At 41.4% G+C, this 23,910-nt stretch overlaps 1 protein-coding gene across 2 annotated transcripts in view; it reads left to right on the top strand.

Moving 5' to 3' along the window:
- The window catches only part of CDS1 (CDP-diacylglycerol synthase 1), a 29,193-nt gene extending 5,870 nt beyond the window's left edge, over nucleotides 1-23,323 (top strand). For both annotated transcript variants that reach the window (XM_083834196.1, XM_083834195.1), the window contains exons 2-13: nucleotides 787-914; nucleotides 1,688-1,784; nucleotides 4,223-4,320; nucleotides 6,541-6,680; nucleotides 8,106-8,164; nucleotides 10,165-10,247; nucleotides 12,046-12,133; nucleotides 12,963-13,031; nucleotides 13,814-13,966; nucleotides 17,287-17,406; nucleotides 19,195-19,298; nucleotides 20,473-23,323. In XM_083834196.1, coding sequence (XP_083690322.1) covers nucleotides 787-914; nucleotides 1,688-1,784; nucleotides 4,223-4,320; nucleotides 6,541-6,680; nucleotides 8,106-8,164; nucleotides 10,165-10,247; nucleotides 12,046-12,133; nucleotides 12,963-13,031; nucleotides 13,814-13,966; nucleotides 17,287-17,406; nucleotides 19,195-19,298; nucleotides 20,473-20,602 — 1,269 coding nt within the window. In that variant the 3' untranslated portion in view covers nucleotides 20,603-23,323. The remainder of the gene's footprint in view (nucleotides 1-786; nucleotides 915-1,687; nucleotides 1,785-4,222; nucleotides 4,321-6,540; nucleotides 6,681-8,105; nucleotides 8,165-10,164; nucleotides 10,248-12,045; nucleotides 12,134-12,962; nucleotides 13,032-13,813; nucleotides 13,967-17,286; nucleotides 17,407-19,194; nucleotides 19,299-20,472) is intronic.
- The last annotated feature ends 587 nt before the right edge of the window (nucleotides 23,324-23,910 follow it).

Here is a 23,910-nt window from a genome sequence, read left to right as displayed (position 1 = left end):
AGTTCACTCTCACTGTTGGTGAGAATTTGTACACTAGACTGCCTATTTTGCTCTTTGCTATGCTGAAAGTTCTGTCTAGGTGTTTTCCTGAGTGGTCATGGGTGAATGGTGAAGAAACAATGCCATGCTGGAGTCATACCAAGAGATTATTCTAAATAATACTGTGTCCATAGCATATCCGGTCACTTTATAGTTTGTTCTTGGATCATGTGTTTTCAAGCTGGAGGGATCAAGTCCCCCACATAGACATATATGAGACTGTCACAGCAACCTCTTCTTGCTCTGGAATGGGACTGTTTTGTCAGGTACTCCATTTAGTTTCTTCATGCAACATGACCAGAAGAGCCTTGACCTTCTTCCGTAGAAGATGAGTTGAAATGAAGGTGAGGGAGTATGTTAGAGAGTTGGGGATTTTTGTTAAACCCATATTTTATGTCATTTGTGGTATTTCTGAGAACATAGATCCTTATGCTTATGTAGGTGGGTAGAAAGAGTGCTGAGGGTGTGAAGTGCCCTTGCATATGGCAGGTCATGTTACAGCATCTGAATACTGGCCTTAGAAGACATGTCAATACAGTATTTACATGTCAATACAGTGTTACTGCAGTATTTACAGTTTGAGTACTACGTTATAGTTGTCTTGGCTTTAGGAACTGATAATTCCTGCATCACCTTATAAGACATAAGCTTGTGACTAAATACTATTTTATGAAATAACTAATATTATTGCATGTTGAGTTTGTTTAGTTTGTTTTGCCTTTTTTTTTTTTTTTTTTTTGGTCATAGGAACCAGATTTGATTGAAAGACTTGATGATTTGGATCTCAGAAATGATTCAGATGTTCCGGATGTTCCTCCATCAATAGACAGCACTCCAGAAATCCTCAGAAGGGCTTTGTCAGGCTTGTCTGCCAGGTATAGTAAAACAAACAAGCTCTCATATTTGAGAGCTGCTGACTAAAATTATTACTGATTGTATTGAGGTTTTAATTTTTGTTTGATCTACATGAAAATTAAAGGCTAAATTTTTATTTGATATCATGATTGGTATGTTTATGCTTCAGCCCGTTTAGTGTATTTTTTTTTTGCATAGGACCTGAAGATTGCCCATGTGAGTATTTCTAAATGAATTGCCACAGTGTTTAGCTACATTTACATAAAAACATTTGTGGTGGTTCAGTCTACGTATCAACAGATAACAAGATCAACAGATATTCCTTTACCTGGCAAAACAGCGGCTTTGCTAACACAGGCAGTCAGCAATCCCCTGGTTTTGTCTGCCAGTCCTCAAAGACTTCTATGCTTTTTTCCTGGCAGCCTTTCTTTCATGGGTAAGCCTTTACATGGCTGGTTCCCAATGGCTCCTGCTGTGAAATGCTCCCTGGGGATCATGATGTATTTTCACAGCACCTTTAAGGAGGGGCTGATGCATTAGATGGCAAATGAAGGCATTTAGTGGGGAGGAGAGGGGTGGGGGAAGAGGAAAGATGGCTCACTTGGCTTTCTTTGTTGTGTCCCCTCGTGAGGTGGCCAGCTGCTTGGTTCTGTGTTTCTTGCTATGTGTCTTATTAAGCAAGATGCCTGGTCTTCCTGCTGATTCCCATCTACTTGAGTCTTTGGTTAGGGAAGGAAGTGGCCATTATATTCAATTCTAACTGGTTACTTTTTATTCTCTTTTTTCTCGACAGGTGGAAGAACTGGTGGATTCGTGGAATTCTAACTCTAGCTATGATCTCTGTGTTTTTTCTTATAATATACATGGGATCTTTCATGCTGATGCTTCTGGTAAGTTTGTTTAAAATCTTCTATTATGCAAGAGTTATTTCATCTCCTTGTCATGCATAAGAAATAGGTGGAATTCAAGTGCAGACATTACAGAAAGAGCACTCTGTCTCTTAATTCGGTAAATAGAAGTATTCTTGAAAAATTGGAAGAGTTCTCAATTGGACCTTGTGGATGAAGGCCTTCTCAGCTACTTAAATTAGGTAGGAATTAAACAAGTTGAACAGTTCTTTACATTGAAGCTTATGAGATTAATCTCATCCATTTGCTTGGCTCGTTCCCACTACCTTCTCATACCCTCTTTAAGACTTGTTTGATATACAAGGAAGGAGAGTTCCATTTTTCAGGCTGAGTAAGGCAGGCAGCTCTTGTCTGCTGGCAGTGCCTAGCTTTAAAAGACTTTCCTCACTCATGCTCTGTTAATTCCTTGCTTCTCTCCAGGGCTCTCTAGGGTTTATCCATAGAATGGAGATAGGTGCCTGTCCAAGGTGCAGAGATAAAATGTTTTTTTAGGTCATGAATTGAACAAATATCATCATAACATTCATACACACTGCATACTACCTCTTTCCATCATTTTTATGGCTGGTATTCTTAGTGAGTAATGGTTTAACTATTTTTTCCAGTCATGACAAGCAACAAGCAGGGATGTGGCTTTTAAAACACTGAAATTAATGCTTGTGAGTAGCTGCTTTGATTTTTCACTAAATTTGCAAAATAGTCTAAATCTTTTTTTTTTTTTTTTTCCATGCCTACTCTGAAACACTCTTGGACAGTAATGTCTTGAGATACTGGAATGCTTGTTCACCAGTATTATGGCCTGTATTAGAGTCCCTGTCTAAATGAGTCTAGTTTGTATTTCCTGTTGTCAGAAGAATGACACAACAAGCTTGTAATTCACAGTTTCATTGGTGGACGATGTCTTTGAGTGTATGAAGAAACAACAAAACAAAGCTTCATTACAGTGTAGGTCATTGTAGAGGCATTTTTTTCACATCCTTTTTTTAGTATAACACTTCCAGAATGAGAACTGGAGCACAAAGGAACTAATCAATTTGCAATTCAATTTGGTGTATTCATAGTATGCTCCAAGATTGCAGTCATGGGCAAAGCTGCCAGGAGATGAACCAAAAAGCTAGCATAGAATTAATATAGAACTCTTCCTTTTGACTATAAAACAAAACTCAGGATGGTTCTCTGATATAATAAACTGTTTCTCAATTTGACATTTGTTGCCATGTAAAAAGGAATGGAGGAATAAAACAGTTCTGCTCGTGAATGATTTTATTTCACTGGAATCACATAACTGAAATTGTCACAACTTTTGTTGTGCCAAAACCAAATCTTAATACTGGGATGGAAAATGTTTGGAGACTTGTGGGAAGGGAAGTCCAGCTAAGATGGGAAGAGAAGCCATAAGACTTGTCTCAGAGGTTGGGAACATACTTTGCATTTGTCTGGAGGTAACAAGCACAAGTTTCCATGCCTTCATCCCCAAATGTCCTTTTCCACTTTAAGGCGCAATCCTTTAGTGTTGCTGTTGTGTGTATCATTTGGGTTTATAATGTAGACAAATCAGAAGAGAGAGCATGAGATGGACAGACGTCAAAGTTAACTCGCTAAGGTGGTGTAATACCCTATAGGCTGCGGTTACGTGTTGAGCAAGGTGAAATGTGTTCATGAGTGCATGTGCTAAGAGAAATCCTGCAAAGCCTGGTGTGCTGACGTGCATGGTTGGTGTGGGTAGGTTCATCCTCCAACCTCTGCACAGGATTACTGCTGACCCATGTTTGGAAATATGTGGTATCGGGGCAAAGTGATCTCCTTGGTGACTACGGCTTAGGCGAACTGGTCAAGACCTTCAGAGCCCAACAGCTCCCAGGACACACTTACAGACTTGCACAGACAAGCACAACACTGGTGAGATGACAAACAACATGGAGGCTGTGCAGGGTGTGACGTTTGGACCTGCGCTAGGTGAGCAGTGCCTCTTCTCGTCAGTGCTAATTAGCAGCACATACTTACCCTTAATGAGGCTCTTGCAAATGGAAGACCTGGCTGTCCAAGTTGTGTTGCAGAATCCATTTTTTTTTCCACTGGACTTTGAAAATTTTGCTTAAATTGAAAAATAAAATGTAACCAAAAGTAGTAGAAGAGCCTACTCTTTACAGGAAACAATTTTTACTTCCTGCTGCCAAAGTGCTTTGGTGAGGAAAAGTCAGGAGCTTTCCCTTATTTCTGGGGGGATTTCTTGCAGCTAGCCCAGTGTGCCTTTTCTCAACAACTGTACTTTCCTGTGTTCTTGCTTGGAAGCTGCCTCCTTTCTGCATGGAATTTGAATTCAGAATAATTTTTTCCCTTTAATGCAGGTTGGAGTACTCCGCACAGCCTTCAAGAAACAACTATAGTGTATGTACATAGCTTTTTTCTTTTCATTTTAGGTCTTGAGCATCCAAGTGAAGTGTTTCCATGAGATCATTACTATAGGTTACAGAGTCTATCACTCCTATGATTTACCATGGTTTAGATCCCTCAGCTGGTGAGTAGCAAACAAGACCATCAATAAGCAGAGATTTGAAATTTAAGTCTTTCCGTTCTTTGTATCCTGTCGTGGTGCAAGGATAGCTTTGTAGATTGTGTGCACATGGAAAACTTGACATCTGTTTCTACTACAGGATTCTCTAACTGTGTGCATGCATGTATACTTGAAGTCAGAACTGAGCATCTGAAAGCTACCTAAAAATGTGCATAGCCAAATAATCACATGATCGGTATTATCTGAACAGTTTTGACTTTTTTTTTGCATTTACCTTCGTGTAAGAAAATAACCGAATAGGTACTTTGAAGTGCTCCTTTTCACGCATAAGTAACTAAAATCATCATGTACAAGTTGTAAATCCTCGCTCATTTTGCATTTAATCGCAATCACAGGAGTGAATAAATAAAAGAGGTGTCGAGGGATCTTTTGATAGCCAGAAGATATAATTAATGTTACTGGCAAATCCCAGATAGTTGTGACAATGCCCTGCTTATGCAGGGCTCTGTAGGGCCAGGGAAATGATCTCTACTTCTGAGTTCTGGGAGGATAGATGAAGGCTTATGATCAGAGGGAGCGTTATGGGAAGATATTGGGCACGTGGTGTCTCTAAGGTTCTTGAGGACATGATTGTTCAGACTTGACCTATTTTATTTTTTTGTTTGTTTGTTCAATTAATTGAAGTGATCCAAGGTACTCCCTGCCTCTTGTCACATTGCTTCTTCACTTTTAGAAGCAATTTTACTGTGAAATATCAACTTGTTCTGTCAGCTCTCTGTACAAGCTAGTTGATTCTCTTTGCTCAGTCCTGGGTTATCAGCAGGACTTGTCTATCATCTGTGTTATTCTGTGGCTTCTGGATCTATAGCTACAGCAGAATCAGGTATGAATGACTGCGGTCCTGCCAAAATTCTTAGAGGATGTGCACTGTACCGCTTTGTCTGCTTTGGCATTTAACCACAGTCACCTGCATACATGGAGCTCAAAATCAACTTTTCTGTTGCCACACTAGTTAAAATCAAAGTTCTGTTCAGCTGAACATTTTGGTGCTGAGACTACATATTAGGCCATTTCAGTGAGGTAGGAGAATCTCGTTATTAATCAGAACTTCCACTGTCAGGCGCAGTTAGAGATGTGAAGCCTTGCGGTTAGATTGAACATCAATGTGGGGGAGAAAATGAGTACTGATTTTCATAAACACATGCAGAGATCCAGCACATCTTGAATTACAAGTTTTTAGTTTCTCTGGCTGACTTCGATAAAAAGCTGAAGAGTGCAATGCCTGGCAGGGTGCATCTCATTCAGGTTTTGGATTTCCTATTTATCAGGGTGTTTGGAGTGCTGCCTTGGCGTTTGAGGATCCTGTCATGGCTTTCCTCTAGCAAGCTAAGTAACTGGAGTCATATTAAAACCTGTACCAGAATTATTTGCATGCTAGCTGTCATGACTGAAAAGAACCTTTCTTCTTTTGAAAAATCTTTCAAAAAGAGATATCTGAAGGTGACATTTCACCTCTGTCAAACTGGGGGTTTGGATGTACTCCCTCCAGTTAGCTTTGAAAAAGTTGTAGAATAGCTGCATTAGTAGTTTGTTGATAGAATTTAACCCCATAAGATTATTGTTTGGTGAAGAAAGCCAAAAGGTGAAGGGCACAGCAGGGTGGAGTAGCTATAACGCTTTAAGGCGAGAATCTTCGGGCCAGATGACAAATGTCAAGTTGGATTCTGATCCCCAAGTTCGCTGCAGATGAAAACTGTCCCATGAACTCAGAAGTTTTGTTCCTCAAGTAATTCTCCTCTCCCCTTCTCTGTGGCAGAAATCATTTTTATAACACAGGAAAAGAATATACCCAATTGCTTTTCCAGTTATAGACGATGCAAGATACTTGTTCTGTACTTTGAGAATATCTCAAAAGGACTTGCCCAAGTGTGGAGCACAAGTAGTTCTGTATGAAAGGATTTCTGCAACATCTGTTTTTCTAGTGTGGTTGCTGTAGAAGAAATAAACAACCAGAATTTGCTTGCTAAAAGTGAAAGACTGGAATTGTACTTGCATTTTGTTTTCATTGTGAACCTTTTCCACTTTCCACTTTTTGGTTTTCTTTTTGTGTGTCGGGTGGGGGGGGAGATTTTTGTTTGTTTGTTTTGTTTTGTTTTGTTTTTAATGAATGACACAACCGTGTATTACCTTGTTAAAGTAACAGCTGCCTCTTGTCTGTTTCAGGTACTTTTTGCTGTGTGTCAACTACTTTTTTTACGGGGAAACTGTGGCTGATTACTTTGGTACATTTGTTCAGAGAAGAGAACAGCTTCAGTTCCTAATACGTTACCACAGGTTTATATCTTTTGCACTCTATCTGGCAGGTAAGTGAAGGAAATGGCAGAAACGGAAGAACAGTGTGCTGCATTTGTTTCTGTGCTTGTTTGTTTGTTTTGCTTTGTTTTTAAGAAAAAAACTTCTTAGCTTTTTCTACTCTGTTACTCTTTTTCTGGTGCTGTTGGAGGAAATTTACACTTTTATCATCAAAATATGAGTATAAATTTTGCATTCACCTAGAAGAAGGTAGTAGTCTAAAAAACAGTTGATGATTGTTGGAAGGTTGAGCTAATAGTACTCGTTAAGAGTCAACGTGAATTAATTTTGATGGCAGAAGTATTTGGGTTCAGTACCTGAATGCATCAAGAGTATTTTGTCAGTGTGTGGAAACGGCTTATCTGTGTCATTATTGTGATGGGTTAATGCTTTATTGTGTAAGTGTTCTGCCAGGGCTACAGCAATAAGGTGTGCAATTATATTGTAAAGTGCTTATTCAAAAGGCCTCAGACTTTATTTCGTTTGTGAGATACTCTTTTGCTTGCCTCATGGATAAATTTTCCCCCCAGTCCAGGGAAAGAGTTCTTTAACAGCCTCCTTCCTGTCTCTGTGAACAAGTAAATGCAGTCCATGCTGCTTTCAGGAACACAGTATTAATGTTACTTTAGCCTTAAAAGTAATCAGCTGAAGACTCAGGTTGACCTGAGAGATGGGGAGACTGCCACACTGCCAGTATTTGTAAAATAGATGAAGAAACCTGATCTTCATAAAGAACGTTGTCTACTGCTACTGTTTTGTAAACCAGACAAAAATTCTACTCCATGCTTAGATCACAAACTAGCAACCAGCCTTGCAAGACCTGACCTTTTCCAGCCAGCTTCTCCCCGAGGAACCTAACACAACTAACGCTCATGGCTGCTGAAAGGGCAAGGAGGGGGAGAGCAGGCAGCAGCCACGCACCCAGTGGGAGGCCAGGGGTCCTGCGGGTGGCCACCAGCCTCTCTCCTGCAGGACACTGTCGTACGGAAGGCATGCCCCCGGAGCTGAGGGGCGATACATCTCCCTGTAATCTGCGCTCTCCAGCACCCATGCCTCAAGGTTCTGTTGCCTGCAGCTGTGTGCCTCTCTGGGGTAGGGGTGGTGAGCTGATGTTCACCTTCAGGTTATTTCCTGTTTGTCATTCAAATCAAGTTTGTTGGCCTGGCTTTGGGGACCTTTTAAAGGCGATGGTCTCGTCCGCTAAAATTGATGTCCATGATGTGACCTTGTAAGTAATGAAATGGATGCTTCCTACTGATGTCATATAAATCTTCTGCTCTAATGAGAAGAATTCTCTATCTGTGGTTACCAAACAGAAGTAGGTGCTCCAAACAGGCAGGTTGGAGACTGCTTCAAGGGAAGAGAATTATTGGTGTATGGTGGTTCAGTGTAATTACACATTCAGTAGTACAAACTACGCTTGCTTTGTTTTACAGGCTTCTGCATGTTTGTTCTGAGCTTAGTGAAGAAACACTACCGTCTGCAGTTTTACATGGTGTGTATTACCCACTTTGCCCTGGTCAGTTGTGTACATATATCACTAGAAAGGGTCATGTCCTTATGTTCATAAAATACCTTGGAAGGTGAGGGTGTGCAACCAAGTGATGTTGGGCTATTGGGTGTCTCTGCCTATACCTTGGGGCTTCTTATCGTCTCACAAAGCAGTCTCTCACTGTATACGAGCTGCAGTTTGCGAGGCCCTGTACACACTGTGACACTGCTCCTGTAGTGGCAGGCGGACAAGGGAGAGGCTCCCGCTGAGTGCGTGCACCTTCCATGCAGGTTGGAAGCCAGACTCATTCGGCACGGGGTGGGACATGGTTCTTGTGTCTCGAGCACCTCTTTGTAGAGGCCCTGTTGCAGTGCTGGAAGGAAACCTGACCTGAACGCCTGCACAGGAGATGGGTTCTGTGACACTTAACAGTGGTTCTGGCCCTGTGCTGTGCCCCAATAGATCATTCTTGTCCTGTAAGAAACCAGTGTTTCTGACTCCCAAATTTGATTAAAAATCGGAATGATCAGAAGCAACAGTAAAACAGTAATGCAGTATGACTTGTCTTTAAAGAACTTGAGTGGTCAGGGTGTTGTGCAACCTTAAAGATTACTTAAAGGTCAGTGGCTGCAGTTAACCCCTTTGTTTCTACAGGGCCTTAGGTGACACTTTACCACTGCGGGTCCCTCATTTTGGACTAGGACTTAGCTGAGCACTATAGCATTAAAAAGCAACAAAAGTTATATTCAGAAAGGATTTACCCTGTTTGTGGGAGAAGTGGCTTCACTGGGGGGAGATGCAGCTTTTTTGGAGGAGGTGGTTTTGCTTTTGTAATCAGCAAAGCACGTATCTTTGAATTGGCACAAGGTAATTGTATTTATTTTCCCCGATATCCCTCTCTTCCTTCCCCTCTCTTGCCTCCCCCGCCCCGCCCCTCCCCAGAAAAGGAAGGGCGAACAAATGTAGTCAGTCGTTTAACATTGTGATTGTCCAGAAAGCATTAAGGTGTGACTACAGAAGAATTTCAGTAGAACACAGGGAACCTTTTTTTGAGGGGGGAACAGGGGACGGACAGTTTGGACTGAAGAGGAGTAGCCATTTGGTTTGACTTGGTTTTACAATACCACTGTATGATTAATACATGTCTTGCTGCAGAGATGCTTTAGTTACCCAGCAGATAATATTTTCAGGAAGCTTGAGTCAGTTCTTGCACCTGCTTTCAGACTCTTCATGTTTCTTAACTGCAAGTAGATGCTGGCTGCCATAGGAAAACACACGTGATAAGGAAATTTAAAGAAGTAGGACATCCTGAGTATTAACTAGCACAGCCATTGTGTGCTTGAGTTCAGTGTTGCCTGGAAAAATGACCAGGTCTTGATCTGTGAGTTTCTGGAAAGCAATATGTAATGTAGAAGCTTTAATGGTAGACTGTTTGGAAACCACTTTATTGCATACTGCTGCTACAGAATAAACACTAGGTACACAGAGTAGTATTGGTGAAATTGACAGTTGAAATGGCCATGTCCATAAAAATTAACACTTAGTTTTCACTAATCCTGAGAAATTCCATCTTTCCTAAGAGGACCGGTATTCTGTCATGATATCCACATCTGTGTAACATGACTCTTTCATGAGTTCTTCATTGCCATTTTATTGTTACAGTTCTAACTTGTCTTTTATGTATGTATACGCAGAATATCACATTGCTTATGTTTCTTTGCTGCTTTCATGCTGAAGGTATATGTCTCACTAAATTGGATGTTAAACTGCACATTAAAAAATTCCGGGTAAAGGAAAGCGATGGGGAAGCCTTTTAAAGTTTCGGTCCTTGCTTCTGAAAGCCAGCTAACTTGTGATGTACTGTATGCATGCATCTCTTGCCTTACCGCTAGAGCTGGTCTACCTGTGAGCTCCTCGGGGCTCCTCTAGCTGACGTGCCAGTATTGATGGAGGTGTACTGATCGGTGTTTTCACTAACTGTTGTGTTGTTGCATTGTTAACAGTTCGCATGGACTCATGTCACTTTGCTGATCACTGTAACTCAATCTCATCTAGTCATCCAAAATCTCTTTGAAGGCATGATCTGGTAAGGGAAAAGTAACAAACTAATTTGTAACTCTATTGCATTGAAAGGTTGGCTCTGTTACATAGCAGATCTAGTTAGGGAATAACCGCAAGAGCAGTTGAAGCTGCACCAAGTAAGGAGCATCCATGCTTAGTTGGAGGGGGAGTCGGAGGTGGTGGGAGCAGTGACGTAAAGGGTACAGGGCAGTGGGCAGAAACCCCTTAAGCTTGATAGGCAGCCACAAGTATAGTAGTTTCAAACAACTGCTTCATTTATGTGCAAGGATCAGGGTTAATCCCAAGTATGGTCAACTATCTCCCATGGCATTTGGTGAAGACAGGAACATGCAGCAGTTCCTTTTCAGCTGCTTGGGAGCTTCAGATTACACAGTCCTACTGAAATGGGACCATTTAATTTGGAAGATCAATCTGGTTTCAGGAGTCCAGCTTGAGACCTTCTTTCCAGAAGGTTTCAAGGACATGAAATCCTCAGAGGTTAAAAACAACACACTGGGGATTTTTCAAAGTAACTCGAAATGTGTTCTCTTCTGTTTTTAGCAAGCAAGCAGAATAGTTCCAGCAAGTGAAGTGGCAGGTATCAGTGGTCTTAAACCACGTGTCTTGTCCGTATGAAATTCAGGTGAAATGATAGCAAAGACTACCCTTTCTTGCTAACTAATGGTAGTCTCCAAGACCAAGATGTATATTGAGAAAGGGAGAAGTGTTTTTCTTAATTTTGTATGTACAGGTAAAGTCAGTTGACCTAAAAAAAAAAAAAAAAATCCTACAGAATGTAAATCTTGACTGTTGTTTGGTTGTCCTAATGCCTCACTTCCCACTACGTATTAAATTCTGATGATGCAGTTAAACTTGATGACTTTAAAACTTCTCCCTTAATGAGATGTCATGTTTTTGCACCCCACACCTCTTTAGGGAGAGTGTAAATTGCAAGTTGAGACAGAAAGAAGAACATGGAAGGTAGTGTGTACTTTGGAGGACATAATACTGCATGTGTTCCTTGTTCTTTTCTCGACAGGGAAGATCATTACAGAAAAGACATGCTCACAGTTAAAAAGAAAAAAAAAAAGCCTTTGACAGAGTTTGTATGAACAAATTCTTTTTATGCTGAACTTGCACGTATGGAAAACACTGAACCTAGTTTTTGAGCTAGCTGCCTATTTCTTATTAGCATTTCTGCTACTATTGCACCAGACAATTTGGCAGATGGTCACAGAATCTGACTCCAATCTTATTAATACATTTCTGCTTTGTAAAGGGAAAAAGAGGTTAACACGTTTTAGTAGCAAATTCAGATGATGTTTACATGCAGAGACCACTTAAAAAGCTAACACAGGCTGCTGCAAACTGACAAGAGCAAGAAAAGGAAAATATTTTTTCTTTTTTTAAATGTAGGTATCATTGAACTTTATAAGGGATTTGCTTGCTTTGATGTTACCAGTAACATTAACATGTTTATTTCTGTTGATTTCTTTTTAAGTGGTACTAGTCTTCAAGTCTGATAGAAAAAGCCAACCTGTTGACATTTTAAGCTCATGTGCTAAACTGAAATTATAAATTGAACTACTGTGGATCTCTACCAGTCTGTACTGGCTGAACACGAACATCAGTATAGCTCAATACGTTGCTTATGGGGGAACTAGGTGAACATATTATGAAACATAATTGTTTCTAAATATTAGATAAAAATTCCCAACCAAAAATGCTGCTGTGTCAATTAAAAGTTATTTCTGTTCTCTGTTTAGGTTCAGGCACCTTCTACCCCCTCCCCCTTCTGAAACTTTCTGTGCATCTTTCTCTAGGTTTCTGGTGCCCATTTCAAGTGTGATCTGCAATGATATTGCCGCTTACATCTTTGGATTCTTCTTTGGCAGAACTCCATTAATTAAGGTATGTACTTGACTCAGTAACAGGTTCTTACAGTTCACAGCATTTTTGATACTTGTTCAAAATTATGTTTATAGAGGTCAGTAGTTTCAGCTGTACTGCATGTTAGACATTTGCTAGAAAACACATCATTTATCTTGTTTTCTAGGGATTTTTAAGTGCAAAGTGGGATTACTGTGAATGCAATATCAATGTAGTATGATAAAGTCGCAGTCTGTTACATTGTTAACTGTTGCTGCTTTCTTTTTGGATTGCACATGCAGGTTAAACTGCATACTTCTTCAAAAACTGTTGCTTGAAATAAGGCTTTATGTAATGTATACCTGTTCCTCATCTGGTCTCATTGACGTAGCATTGAGAAGGGCTCAAGCAGTAATCTTCCAATTTTGGTAGTATTTGCAAGACCCTACGGAAAGATACGAATTTTTATTTTCATGTCCTTGCGATGTTAACTTTGGTGTATTTGGTTGGATCTGATAATAAACTGCTCCCAAATAGGAAGCCTGATGGAATTTGATGAAGAAAACAGCTTGCTATGCTGGTCTCTCTCTGTTTGCATTTAGATGCTGTGGTTTTTTGCCCATCTTAAGTAGGGAGCAAGCATCTCCCGAGGACTGTCCAACCTTGGCACATTCCCTGCCTGCCCCGGGACAGCTCCTGGCTCTGCTTTTCTATCTACAGTGCTCAGAGATTGCAGCCAGTGACATTCAGTGTTTGACACTTGCACATGCTCACAAGTAGGAGCTTATTGCAAGCAAGGTCCAGGTGGTTTTTTTAAAAAAAGAAGTTCAATGATGCAATTGATGCAGCTCGCTCTCTCTCTTGTGCCTAGCTGTCTCCCAAAAAGACCTGGGAAGGGTTCATTGGAGGTGGCATCTCCACAGTTGTATTTGGATTTATTGTAAGTAACAACACAACTTTTCTTGCATAGGTTCATATGGAATAGCTCAGTAAATAGAATCATTCAGGTTGGAGAAGACATTCAAGATCATCACATCCAATCTCACCTACTGGATCCCATCACTAAGCCTTGTTCCCTAGTACCACGTCCATACAGCTCTGAAATATCCCCAGGGATGGGGACCCCACCACTTCTTTGGGCAGCCCACTCCAGGGCTTGACCACCCTCTCTGTGAAGAAATTCTTCCTAATGTCCAATTTAAACCTCTCCAGTGCAACTTGAGGCTGTTGCCTTGCATCCTAACACATAATGTCGTTTCTCCTGACAGAATGCCCATGGGTTTAGACGGGTGCTTTACGCCAATGGTATGCATAGAAGAAAGCAGCAACATAAAATAATTGCTTTTATATGTAACTTATCAACAAGATCAGTGGAACTTGTAGGTGCACAACTGTGCAGTACCAGTAGTTCAAGATTGAATGGAGAAGTGAACTCTAAAGAAATAATGAGTAGTTAACGCTTGGGAATATTACAGTGCAGAAACATGCACTAGATACGAGCCTGAGAGATAGGAAAAGAAAAGATGGGAAATGGTTGCTAAGGGCATTGAAGGTCAGCATCCACCTCCCTTGTTGAGGCATTCTCCAACCTAAAAAGAGGGCTGATTTTACTCCATTAACATTTACTCCATTTACTCCAAGATAATAAAGCCTTCAATTACAGTATGATTTTTGACTGTATCGACTAATGCATATTTGACGAGTTGTTCTTCTGCTTGCCAGTTTTCCTATTTCTTGGCTCAGCATCAGTACTTTGTCTGCCCAGTGGAATATAAGAGTGAAACAAATAGATTTGTGACAGAGTGTGAACCTTTGGAGCTCTTCCAGATGAAGAAGTATTCGGTGCCACTATTGCTTCGGTCTGTGTTGGGATGGGTAAGAAAAGAAAAAAAAAGGTTTTAATTAAAATTGGAATTATAATTCCCAGCTTGAAAACTTTTATAAAAACTTTTTAGAAAAGTACACGAACGTGGGTAGGTCTTGAGGGATAAGAACTGAATTGACACTGTGAGCTTCTCTTGCTCGCATGGGGAGGAGGTCATCAGGGAAAGGCATTGCTGAAGCCACACGAGGAAACATCTCTGTGTCCTCATTGCCAGTATTTGTGCAGAAAGTGGACGATGCTGTTCACTGTACTGCATGTCACTCAGGTAAGCTGTTAGGATCTTGTGGAAAATTGGCAAAGGCCTGAGTTAGCAGTAAGGTTAAATACTTGCATTAGTAGAACTTGATTCCATTTGCAGTGAGTGTGCAGCTGCAGATAGGATAGGACCTGTGCTTGTAACGGAGTCGCCAACCCTTTTCTGTGCGTGCAGCCTGCACGTTCTGGCAAGAGACACATTGAATCTTCACCTGACAGGATCTGAACCATCACTCCTCCTGCTGGGGAAAGCACTGCAGCCTGAGTCACAGGCATGGGGGGGACTCTCACAGGTACAGACCCGATAGAAATGCATGCGGACTGTTTTTCATATCTACATTCATAAAAATTTGTCACCTATACAAATAAATGATTAATTATATAGTTATTTCTATGTACACACACAGCCACCTCCTCACCCACCCACAGACAGATATCCCCACATGGAGGGGCACACACTTCTATACAGACACATGCGTCTATACACCCACAGACCCCCACATGCAGCTCCACCCATCCAGACATACATACATCTACCACACACAACCAGACGCCTATCCATGTGCATAAACGTGTGCACATACATACACACACATCCCCCAGACATAAATACACTCACCTCACTTATATATACTTATGCAAATACACGCACAGCTGCACACCCATGCCCATACACACACATACACCCACATGCACACACTTAGCGGCACATATATACATCTATACATACATATGTGCATGCCCACACATGTGCACAGATGCACACCCCCCACGCACATTTATCTTTCCTTGGAGGCAAAGAGGAGGTGACTGCGATGAACACAGAACAGAACAGGAACGGCTGGCACATGCCTTCTGCATCACTCCCCTGCTCTGCTGCCTCAGCACAGAGAGCAAGTAGACAGTGCTGAGCAAGACACTGGGTTTTCCTTACTTTTACACGGGTAGAACACGTAGTGAGAAAAGTTCACACGTAACAGGAAGGCAGAAGCGGGAAATTATTGCTGCTGTCTGCAAAAACTGAGGACTGCAGATAATTAATGGCTGCAGGTGGTACTTAAAAAAAGGCAAGACTGCATCTGGAAGGAGCTCTGATATATTCATGCTGAATGAGTATACCATTGCTTCAGGAACTGTGGCGTTGATGGCAAATGTAAAAAGTTTTTGTTTGTTTTTTTGTTTTTGCATAAAGTCAGTGTGTAGTCTGGGTTGAGAGAAGTCTCATTCTGTCCAGGTGCATGTGTCGATCTGCTTGAGGGTAGGAAGGCTCTGCAGGAGGATCTGGATAGGCTGGAGCGATGGGCTGAGGCCAACTGTATGAAGTTCAGCAAGGCCAAGTGCCGGGTCCTGCACTTGGGGCACAACAACCCCAAGCAGAGCTACAGGCTGGGAGATGAGTGGCTGGAAAGCTGCCTGGCAGAGAAGGACCTGGGAGTACTGGTTGATAGTCGGCTGAACATGAGCCAGCAGTGTGCCCAGGTGGCCAGGAAGGCCAACAGCATCCTGGCTTGCCTAAGAAGCAGTGTGGCCAGCAGGTCTAGGGAAGTGATTGTCCCCCTGTACTCGGCTCTGGTGAGGCCGCACCTCGAGTACTGGGTTCAGTTTTGGGCCCCTCGCTACAAGAAGGACATGGACGTGCTCGGGAGAGTCCAGAGAAGGGCAACGAAGCTGGTGAAGGGTCTGGAGAACAAGTCTTACAAGGAGCGGCTGAGGGAGCTGGGCTTGTTCAGCCTGGAGAAGAGGAGGCTCAGGGGCGACCTTATCGCTCTCTACAGGTACCTTAAAGGAGGCTGTAGAGAGGTGGGGGTTGGTCTGTTCTCCCACGTGCCTGGTGACAGGACGAGGGGGAATGGGCTAAAGTTGTGGCAGGGGAGGTTTAGGTTGGATATTAGGGAAAACTTCTTTACTGAAAGGGTTGTTAGGCATTGGAATGGGCTGCCCAGGGAAGTGGTTGGGTCACCATCCCTGGAGGTCTTTAAAAGACGTTTAGATGTAGCCCTTAGTGATATGGTTTAGTGGAGGACTTGTTAGTGTTAGGTCAGAGGTTGGACTCGGTGATCTTGGAGGTCTCTTCCAACCTAGACGATTCTGTGATTCAGTTTCATTATACATTTTGGTAAGGGAAGAGAAGGGAACAGTCAGCTCTGCGATAGTCTGGTAGGGAGATGTCAATTAACCCCTAAAGCAGATGCGAGTCTGCACTTTGCGAGTAGTATTGCTAATCTCTAAGAGGCCTTTTGAGAATAGAATTGGTTTTAGCAATACTTACAGGAAGTCAAAATCATTCCAGAAGGTAGTCAGTGTTGCTCGTAATGCAGATTGGAAACGTAAGGTTCAGGGATTTTCAGCTCCAGGCGGTGTATATTGAGAATTGCCAGGTGAGGTGTGCTCAAGGTTGCAGCCTGTGCCATTGACTTGAAAGGGCCCAAAACGAAATTGCAAAATAAAGTAAAATAAAATAAATGCTTACCTAGATTATCATCTTTGGTAATGAGTACCTGTTCTCCTTCCTGATAATTAAGTCTCTTATCCCTAAAAACTGTAATAGATCAAAAGAAATTTCAAGTCTGTGGACGGAATGAGGGGGACAATAGATAGTTAAATGTAAAACAAAAACATTAACAGAGGTTAAACTTTTATCTCCCATTGTTGCCCTATGTACGCACGGTGCTAGTATTGCAGACCTGAGCAAAATTCCTGTCTGTCTCGTGAGAGCACTTGAAAGGAGCAACTGTGACAGTTGAATGGCATGACAGCGACCAGTGCCTGGGGAGCACTGGGTCACCTGGTCTTCAGAAATATCGTTGGGTTAGTGGAAAGCTCCTTTCTTTATAGGAAATGGAGCTGGAAAAGCAGAGTTGGGGAAGATTAGGCTGGGGAAGATAACGTTCCTTATGATTAACTAAGGGCTTGGCTGAAAAGTATTATTTTGTATTAGGAAAGGGTGAAGCTTTGTGGAAATTTACTCTGTACCAGCCCAATTGTCAAATACTTGAGCTGAAACATGCCTAGAATGAAAGATAATGAAATATCTTGCTTATTATTTTTCACGTAGGAAACGGTGAATATGTACCCATTCCAGATGCACAGCATTGCCCTGTCAACATTTGCATCCCTAATTGGACCATTTGGAGGATTCTTCGCCAGTGGATTTAAAAGAGCTTTCAAAATCAAGGTGCGTCATCACTTCTGTAAGCTGGCTGTGTTTTGGTTGTCTCTTTGAATGAGAGTGCTTGTTCTGTTGGTTGTTTTTGTTTGTTTGTTTTTTTCATTTATTGAGTGCAGTACGTAGTCTTTCTAGGAAGATCTTTGAGCTGTTTTTTAGCATCAGTAGCAGCACTTTGTTTTATCAGATATAGGTATATTGTTCCCGTTTCTTTTTTATTTTATTTTTGCATTGTGGTTGATAATTACTCTTCTCAGTCATGCTGCTAAAGTGATCGGGATGAACAAGATGTGAGATAATTACACTTGACACGTGTGGCAACCTGTAGATAATTGCTGACAGCAGTTTGCCCTTCAAATTATGGCTGGCTGTGTTTTACCAACAGAGTCTGTGCTGTATGCAGATGCTGACATGTCAGGCTCACCTGGGCATGAGTGTCAGGCTGCTTTTTGCCAATGCAGCGCTGCCTTGTACAAGAACGTGTACTGGCAATTGATGTGATGTGCTAACCTCTGTTTATTGCAAGGTGTGCGCTGTCGCTTGTGGCAGTAGTGTCCCTGGCTGGCATTAAGTGCAGCTGGAGTATGGGAAGAGGGCAGCCCCAAATTTTCTCCTGACCTCCTTTATGTCTTGGTAGGACTGCTGTAATTCTTAACTTGTTGCTTGTTGCTCTTGTTCCCTGTGTCCACTGGTTTTGGCATGTGCTTTGCACAGAAGCGTACAAATAAACCTCTGTTTGTGCTGAACTCCCATACATGTGTTTGTACTTGATCCTTTTCCTTACGTTGGTCCAAGCAGCTTGTCCGGCAGTTCGCTGGCTACAGCCTTGCGCTCTTTCATGCCTGTTAGCCACAGCAGCAAGGGAACATTGGTGTGAAGAAGGGCTTTTTTGGGGGGAAAATGATACTTCTGAAAAGCAGCAGTTTCAGTACAACACACTGCAGCCAAAGGGCCATCACAGGGACAGGGATATTGTGTTTATTGTTATTAAAGGTGGCGCGTGCATGCAGTCCATGCCTGCTGGAGCAGCACAAGTACAGGGCTTGTATCTATTGCTGGCAGCCAGCTCACCTGACAAAGGTCCAGAAGTGAGCAAGAATGTCACCGAGGGTGTGTGAGGGCACTTGCCTAATAATAAAGCCGTTGTGCAGACAAGGTCGGGTAACACAAAGCTGGTGTACTGACTATTGTTTTCATCCAAGTATTATTATTGTTTTTTAAACAAGTGATTTATTAATGACAAGGCTTTGTGATCATGTTCAATGTATTTATATTGCTTGTGCGCATCATGGCTTGTAATTAACGTTACCAAGAAGCCAGTGACAAAACTAGCAGGTGAATGGGCCGCACAACTTGTGAAGCCAGTGGGAGACAGTGGAAAGAGTTCTCAAGTTACCACTTGGCTGGAAGCAAGTAGATACTCCTTGGAAGTAAGTGCTTCAGTACCAGCTGCCAGTAGACAGTGCAAGAAAAGCCTTAAAGAGGAGAATCAGACCCTGAAGAGGCAAGAAACGACAACCATTAACTTGAGATGGTTGCCTCAAAATGGAATCAAGTACGTGTAGACTTGAATGCTCCATCTTGCTTCCTTTTTTTTTTTTTGTCTCATCCCTTGACAAACCTTTGCAGTTAAAATCTTCTTTAGCAAGGAGGCTCTTTCTAACTTTATGCTCAATGCAGTAAAACCATAGCTTAATTATGGCCTTAAAACACTGCTGTGAAGTGACGCTTGATGAGTGTGTTTCATCTGAATCGGTTAACATGATTTTTTTTCTCCCTGTCCTTCACACCCAAAAGGATTTTGCAGACACAATCCCTGGGCACGGTGGCATAATGGATCGCTTTGATTGTCAGTATTTGATGGCCACTTTTGTTCACGTCTACATCACCAGTTTCATAAGGTATTGGATTTTTGAAAATCAAAATACATACACTTGGATAAGAGCAGTACTGCTGTGTTGCAGTCTGAGTTGTGTTCTGCACCATTATAATAGCAGAGTTTGTTCCTAAATCTGTTCTATGCAATGACTTCAAATACAGAACCATTAAGAATGCACATTTGTGTGCACGTGTAAGATTAGTGTAATGTTCAAGCTATGCCTTAACAGGGTGTTAACTGTGTAACCCAAGTACCAACAAGTTTTTGTGTTGCAGCCTTGTACAAGTTCTGCTGGAATTTACTGATAGGGTGGTATCAGGATGGGGTTCTGGCAGGAGGGTTTTTTGCTGTAACATCTGCTTACTGTTTTTTGCTTCCTGAAGAGCCTCTATATTGAGGATGCAGTTTTTCCCACAAGCTTCAGTATTTCTCAGTGGATGTACTTGAGGTTTTCTCTTGGAGAGGCTATCTTTTTACTGTGGGTAAAAAGAGTAGATGACTTATTAAAAACATTGCTCATCATCTCACACCAGCTTTCAAGAAGAAATTGTGGGAATGACAATTGTATTGCAATCGTTTTAGTTCCCAGGGAAAGGGTAATCAAGGTAAGGGACTGGAGGTAGCCAAACTCATACATGCCCTTAGTTTTGTAAATACATTTGAGTAAATAATCATGAGATAACTAAGTTACAGATTCTTTGCCTCATGTTTGGTCCATTGTAGAAGTACACTGTAAATAAGTGGCTGAAAATGGGGCTGATGGGTTCCTGTCATTTAGAGGAGTATAGTTTAATTGGGTTTCTTTCCTGACTTGGACCATTTTCCTTTTAGTTGGTAGTATACAGCTTATCTAGCAATGGATATTAAACTAAAAAAGATCTTTTGATGAAGAATGTGAGTACAGTAAGAAAGAATAAATCAGTCAATCTTCTTTGTCATAAACCTTCTTAATATCCCCATCTGACAGAACATACAAGCAATGCTTTTCTCTTTTTGTTCGTATTCGGCTAAGGAGAGTGCTTTCCCGGTGATGTTTGGCCACGCATCCTGAGGGGATGGTTAGAGCAGAAAAAATCCATACTTTAATATCCCCCCAAAAAACAGGAAGGCATTGCTTGTGCAGCAGGGGGAAAATGGAAGGCTGTCTAAAAGCTTCTTTAGAGCTGCTGCTCATCAGAAAAACTTTTCATTGACAGAGGTCCAAATCCCAGCAAACTACTGAAGCAGCTGTTGGTACTTCAGCCAGAGCAACAACTAAATGTGTATAACACCCTGAAATCTCATCTTGTTGAAAAAGGGATCCTGCAGCCATCTTTGAGAGGATAGTCTGTCAAAATGAAGCACAATGTGAAAACTCTGTTTAGAAGCTGTCTGTGGAAAAGCACTATAAATGTGCACAAAGGTGGTACCTGAAGGAAGAATACTTCATGGTCTGGAAGAGGTGAATGCTTCTTTCCTGAAAGGAACATGAATGCTGTGACTTTCTATGAGGAAACGGAAGATCTGTTACTCCTAAAATAATTAAACAGCTTGCAAAGTAACAGTACATATGTTATGTATTTTATTTCCTGCAGTGGATGGTAGCAGGCCTTCCTCAGCACCCAGCCCGACAAGATTTGTATTTTAAAAAGCTAACCTTCCGTTTTAAATTGTCCTGGATGAGAACAGCAAGACCACACTCAAAATAAGCTATATATCCAGCAAATGTTATTGACAATTTTAAATTCACTGGTTGTTTCTGATGACTTCTTTAATTTTGTATGCTTTAGCAATACTTTTTTAGTGTTAAGTGGTTGCTGAAGTGAAAACATAGGTGAGGCTGGCAGTCGATCATTTATCTAGCCAGGTGCTGAAGTCACAATTGGCCAGAAAATACACATTTGCCTGTTCAAAACAGTCCTTACAGACTGCACTATGAGGCTTCCTGTATTTACTAAGTCACTACGAAGGTTAAACTTAACTGTGTTTTTAACTAATCAGCTTTCGTATGAAACTGTTTCATCCTTTCAAAAGGGAAGTATCTTTACTGAAGTACAGCTGAGCTGATTGGGCTGCAGAGCTGCTTTTTTTTTTTTTTTAATGAATGTTATGGATTATAAACAAGTGTGTACATCCAGGACTAACAATTACCGAACAATGGTATTCTTTAACCATTTAAACAGAGTGAGATGAATCTGGAGTTTAAGATCTTGGTTTCCAGAGGATGGTCTGTGTCTGAAGACATAGTTTCAAGCCTTACTCCTTGTGCCTCTTTACTACTGTGTAGAATGGGGATTTTTTTCTCTCTTTTAAAAGCACTTTGAAGTCCTGTTTTATTAATATGTTACTGAGTGAAGACAGAAACTTTTATCTCATGTATGTGCATGGTGCAAGGCAGGATGCATGGTTATTCTTTTGCATGTTACTATTTACCAAGAATCTTCAAGCAAGCCTGGGCAACACCATAGGAATTTGAATGGAGAATTTTTAAAGGAAGCAGTTATTCTGTAGACTTGATGGGACAGATGAGGAAAGCTGATACTCTGCACTTCTCAGTCCTAGTTGTTTCCTAACTTATTTTATCACATGATAAGTCTTAATGCAAATTATTTTTTTTGAGACAATGAAAATGATTCCTTTATAAACAAAAAGCACAAATGCCAATTTGGTTTTGGTATACTGTAATTTGATTCAATATAATTTTTCAACCAACTGTAAATAAGTTTCTAATGCAGTGAACATACGCTACATGTGTCTGTATGTGTGTGTGTATATATATATATAGCATTAATAGATGTGTGTATGTAAATATATATTAAAGGTGAAAAATTTTAATGGTTGGTGGTACCTGAGAATAAAATCATGGAGAAAATAACTAGGATTCATGATAGGCTCTATCTGTAATTTTGAGACTGGTTCTGTTGAATACAATGCGTATGAATCCATCGCACGCTCTGTTTTGCACTTAGGCCACAGTACCATGTGTACAGCACGTGTGTGGAGAAGCACTCCTGCACATGGCTATGAAATGGAAATCTGGCTCTAGAGTAATCCCTGCTGATGTCAGGTATCTGACAGAAGTAATTTTTTTTATGGCACTTCCTACGGCTGACCTGGAGGCAGCAGGACTATGTTGAAGGAACACTCTGAAACAGGTCAGCTCTTAAAAATGTTGTAAGCTGCTTGTCCATCAGTGGCCAAGTCACTTGGGCTGTTAATTGGTAGGGACTGCATTTTGTACCTTCCACCAGAAGGGAAGCATAGCCGGAGGTTAAAAGATGGCACAGCCAGGAAGAATGACATGTGGAAAGGTGCTTGAAAAGGAAGGGAGAGATAAAGGGTGTGTGCATCAGTGAGGATGACCCAAGTAGCATACCTTGAAAATAAACTTGTCAATGAGACTTTGGTTGTGCACGGGGCTCTCGGAGTTGCTTATGAAAAAAGCACAGCTTTATTGGAGCCGGTATATCTTTATCCTGTGTTTAAATAGTAAAATAAAAAACCAGAGAGAATATATATTGAAAGGTATTTGTTGTTTCTAAAACTTGAACTTTCTAGTGTAATTTTATAGCATGTATAATAAGGAAGCTAAATTGATTTGAGCATTTATTACAACAGACCATTTGAAAGCTATCTTTTTGCACAGTAGAAGGTACAACACAACAATTCTGCTGTTCAATATTAAAATGAAGAAGGGATCACTTCTGAACTCATTCATCGCTTTTTGTAGAAAGAATAATAGCATTCTGCTGGCTTAGGCTTTGTAAATACAACTCAGCAGGAACTGTCACTGTGAAGTGATAACTACATTTGCTTGCTACGAAACATGTTGATCCCAGTTGTTACTTTTGCTGGTCCAAGCACTACAACGTGATCAACAGGACAGTTTAACTTTTGCACCAGTGATTCTTTTCTCTTGTACTTCTGTTACAAGTTGCTGTAATTACCCATTGAGCAAAAAAATGTATATTTGTAAATACTGTAAATGTTTTGAGCATATAATGTCTGTTTGAGTTTGTTGAATCTTTCATTGAAGCAGGCATTGTAAAAATAAAACTGGAATACAAATCCTCTCATGTTGTATTGTTTCATTGGTTTCTATGCAGAGCAGGTAGCAATCTCTTAACAAAAATGTATTCTTCCTTGCAGTTGCATTCTCAACAATGAAGGCAGCAAACAATTTCCTATTTATTTGTCTTCAACAGTTGGGGCTGTCCTAGGCAGTTACTGCAGGCACTTTCTATGATGCACCTCTTGCCCAAGCACATGCCAACTTGCCGTCTCTTCCCACAGGTATCCAGTTTAATGCAGCGTCCTTTCCTCCCAAGCATGTGGCACGCAAGGCACGCTCCTGCCCGGCTACTGTGGTGAGCTGTACCTGACAAAAGGGGAACATGATGCTGCCACTGCCCTCTAGGCTCACTTTCCTCAACGTAGGAAACATTGCTGCCTTTGGTCTCTGAAGGCGACTAGTGAGATGCTGGAAGAGGCTGCCACAGGCAATGAAGACCGATACTGGCTCCCTTGGTCCCTCTCCCTGCAGTTTCCAAGCACTAGGAGAGTCCACGGCCTCAGCTGGAGAAAAGACACAGCAGGGATGGGCCACGTGCTGCTCGATGGGCAAGCTGTGCTGGCCCGAGCACAGTGTGTGACAT

The sequence above is a fragment of the Anser anser genome (genome assembly GCF_964211835.1).
Source record: "Anser anser genome assembly, chromosome: 4".
Classification (NCBI taxonomy): Eukaryota; Metazoa; Chordata; class Aves; order Anseriformes; family Anatidae; genus Anser; species Anser anser.
The sequence above is the reverse complement of the archived record's forward strand: the minus strand, read 5'-3'. Positions and strand labels throughout refer to the sequence as shown.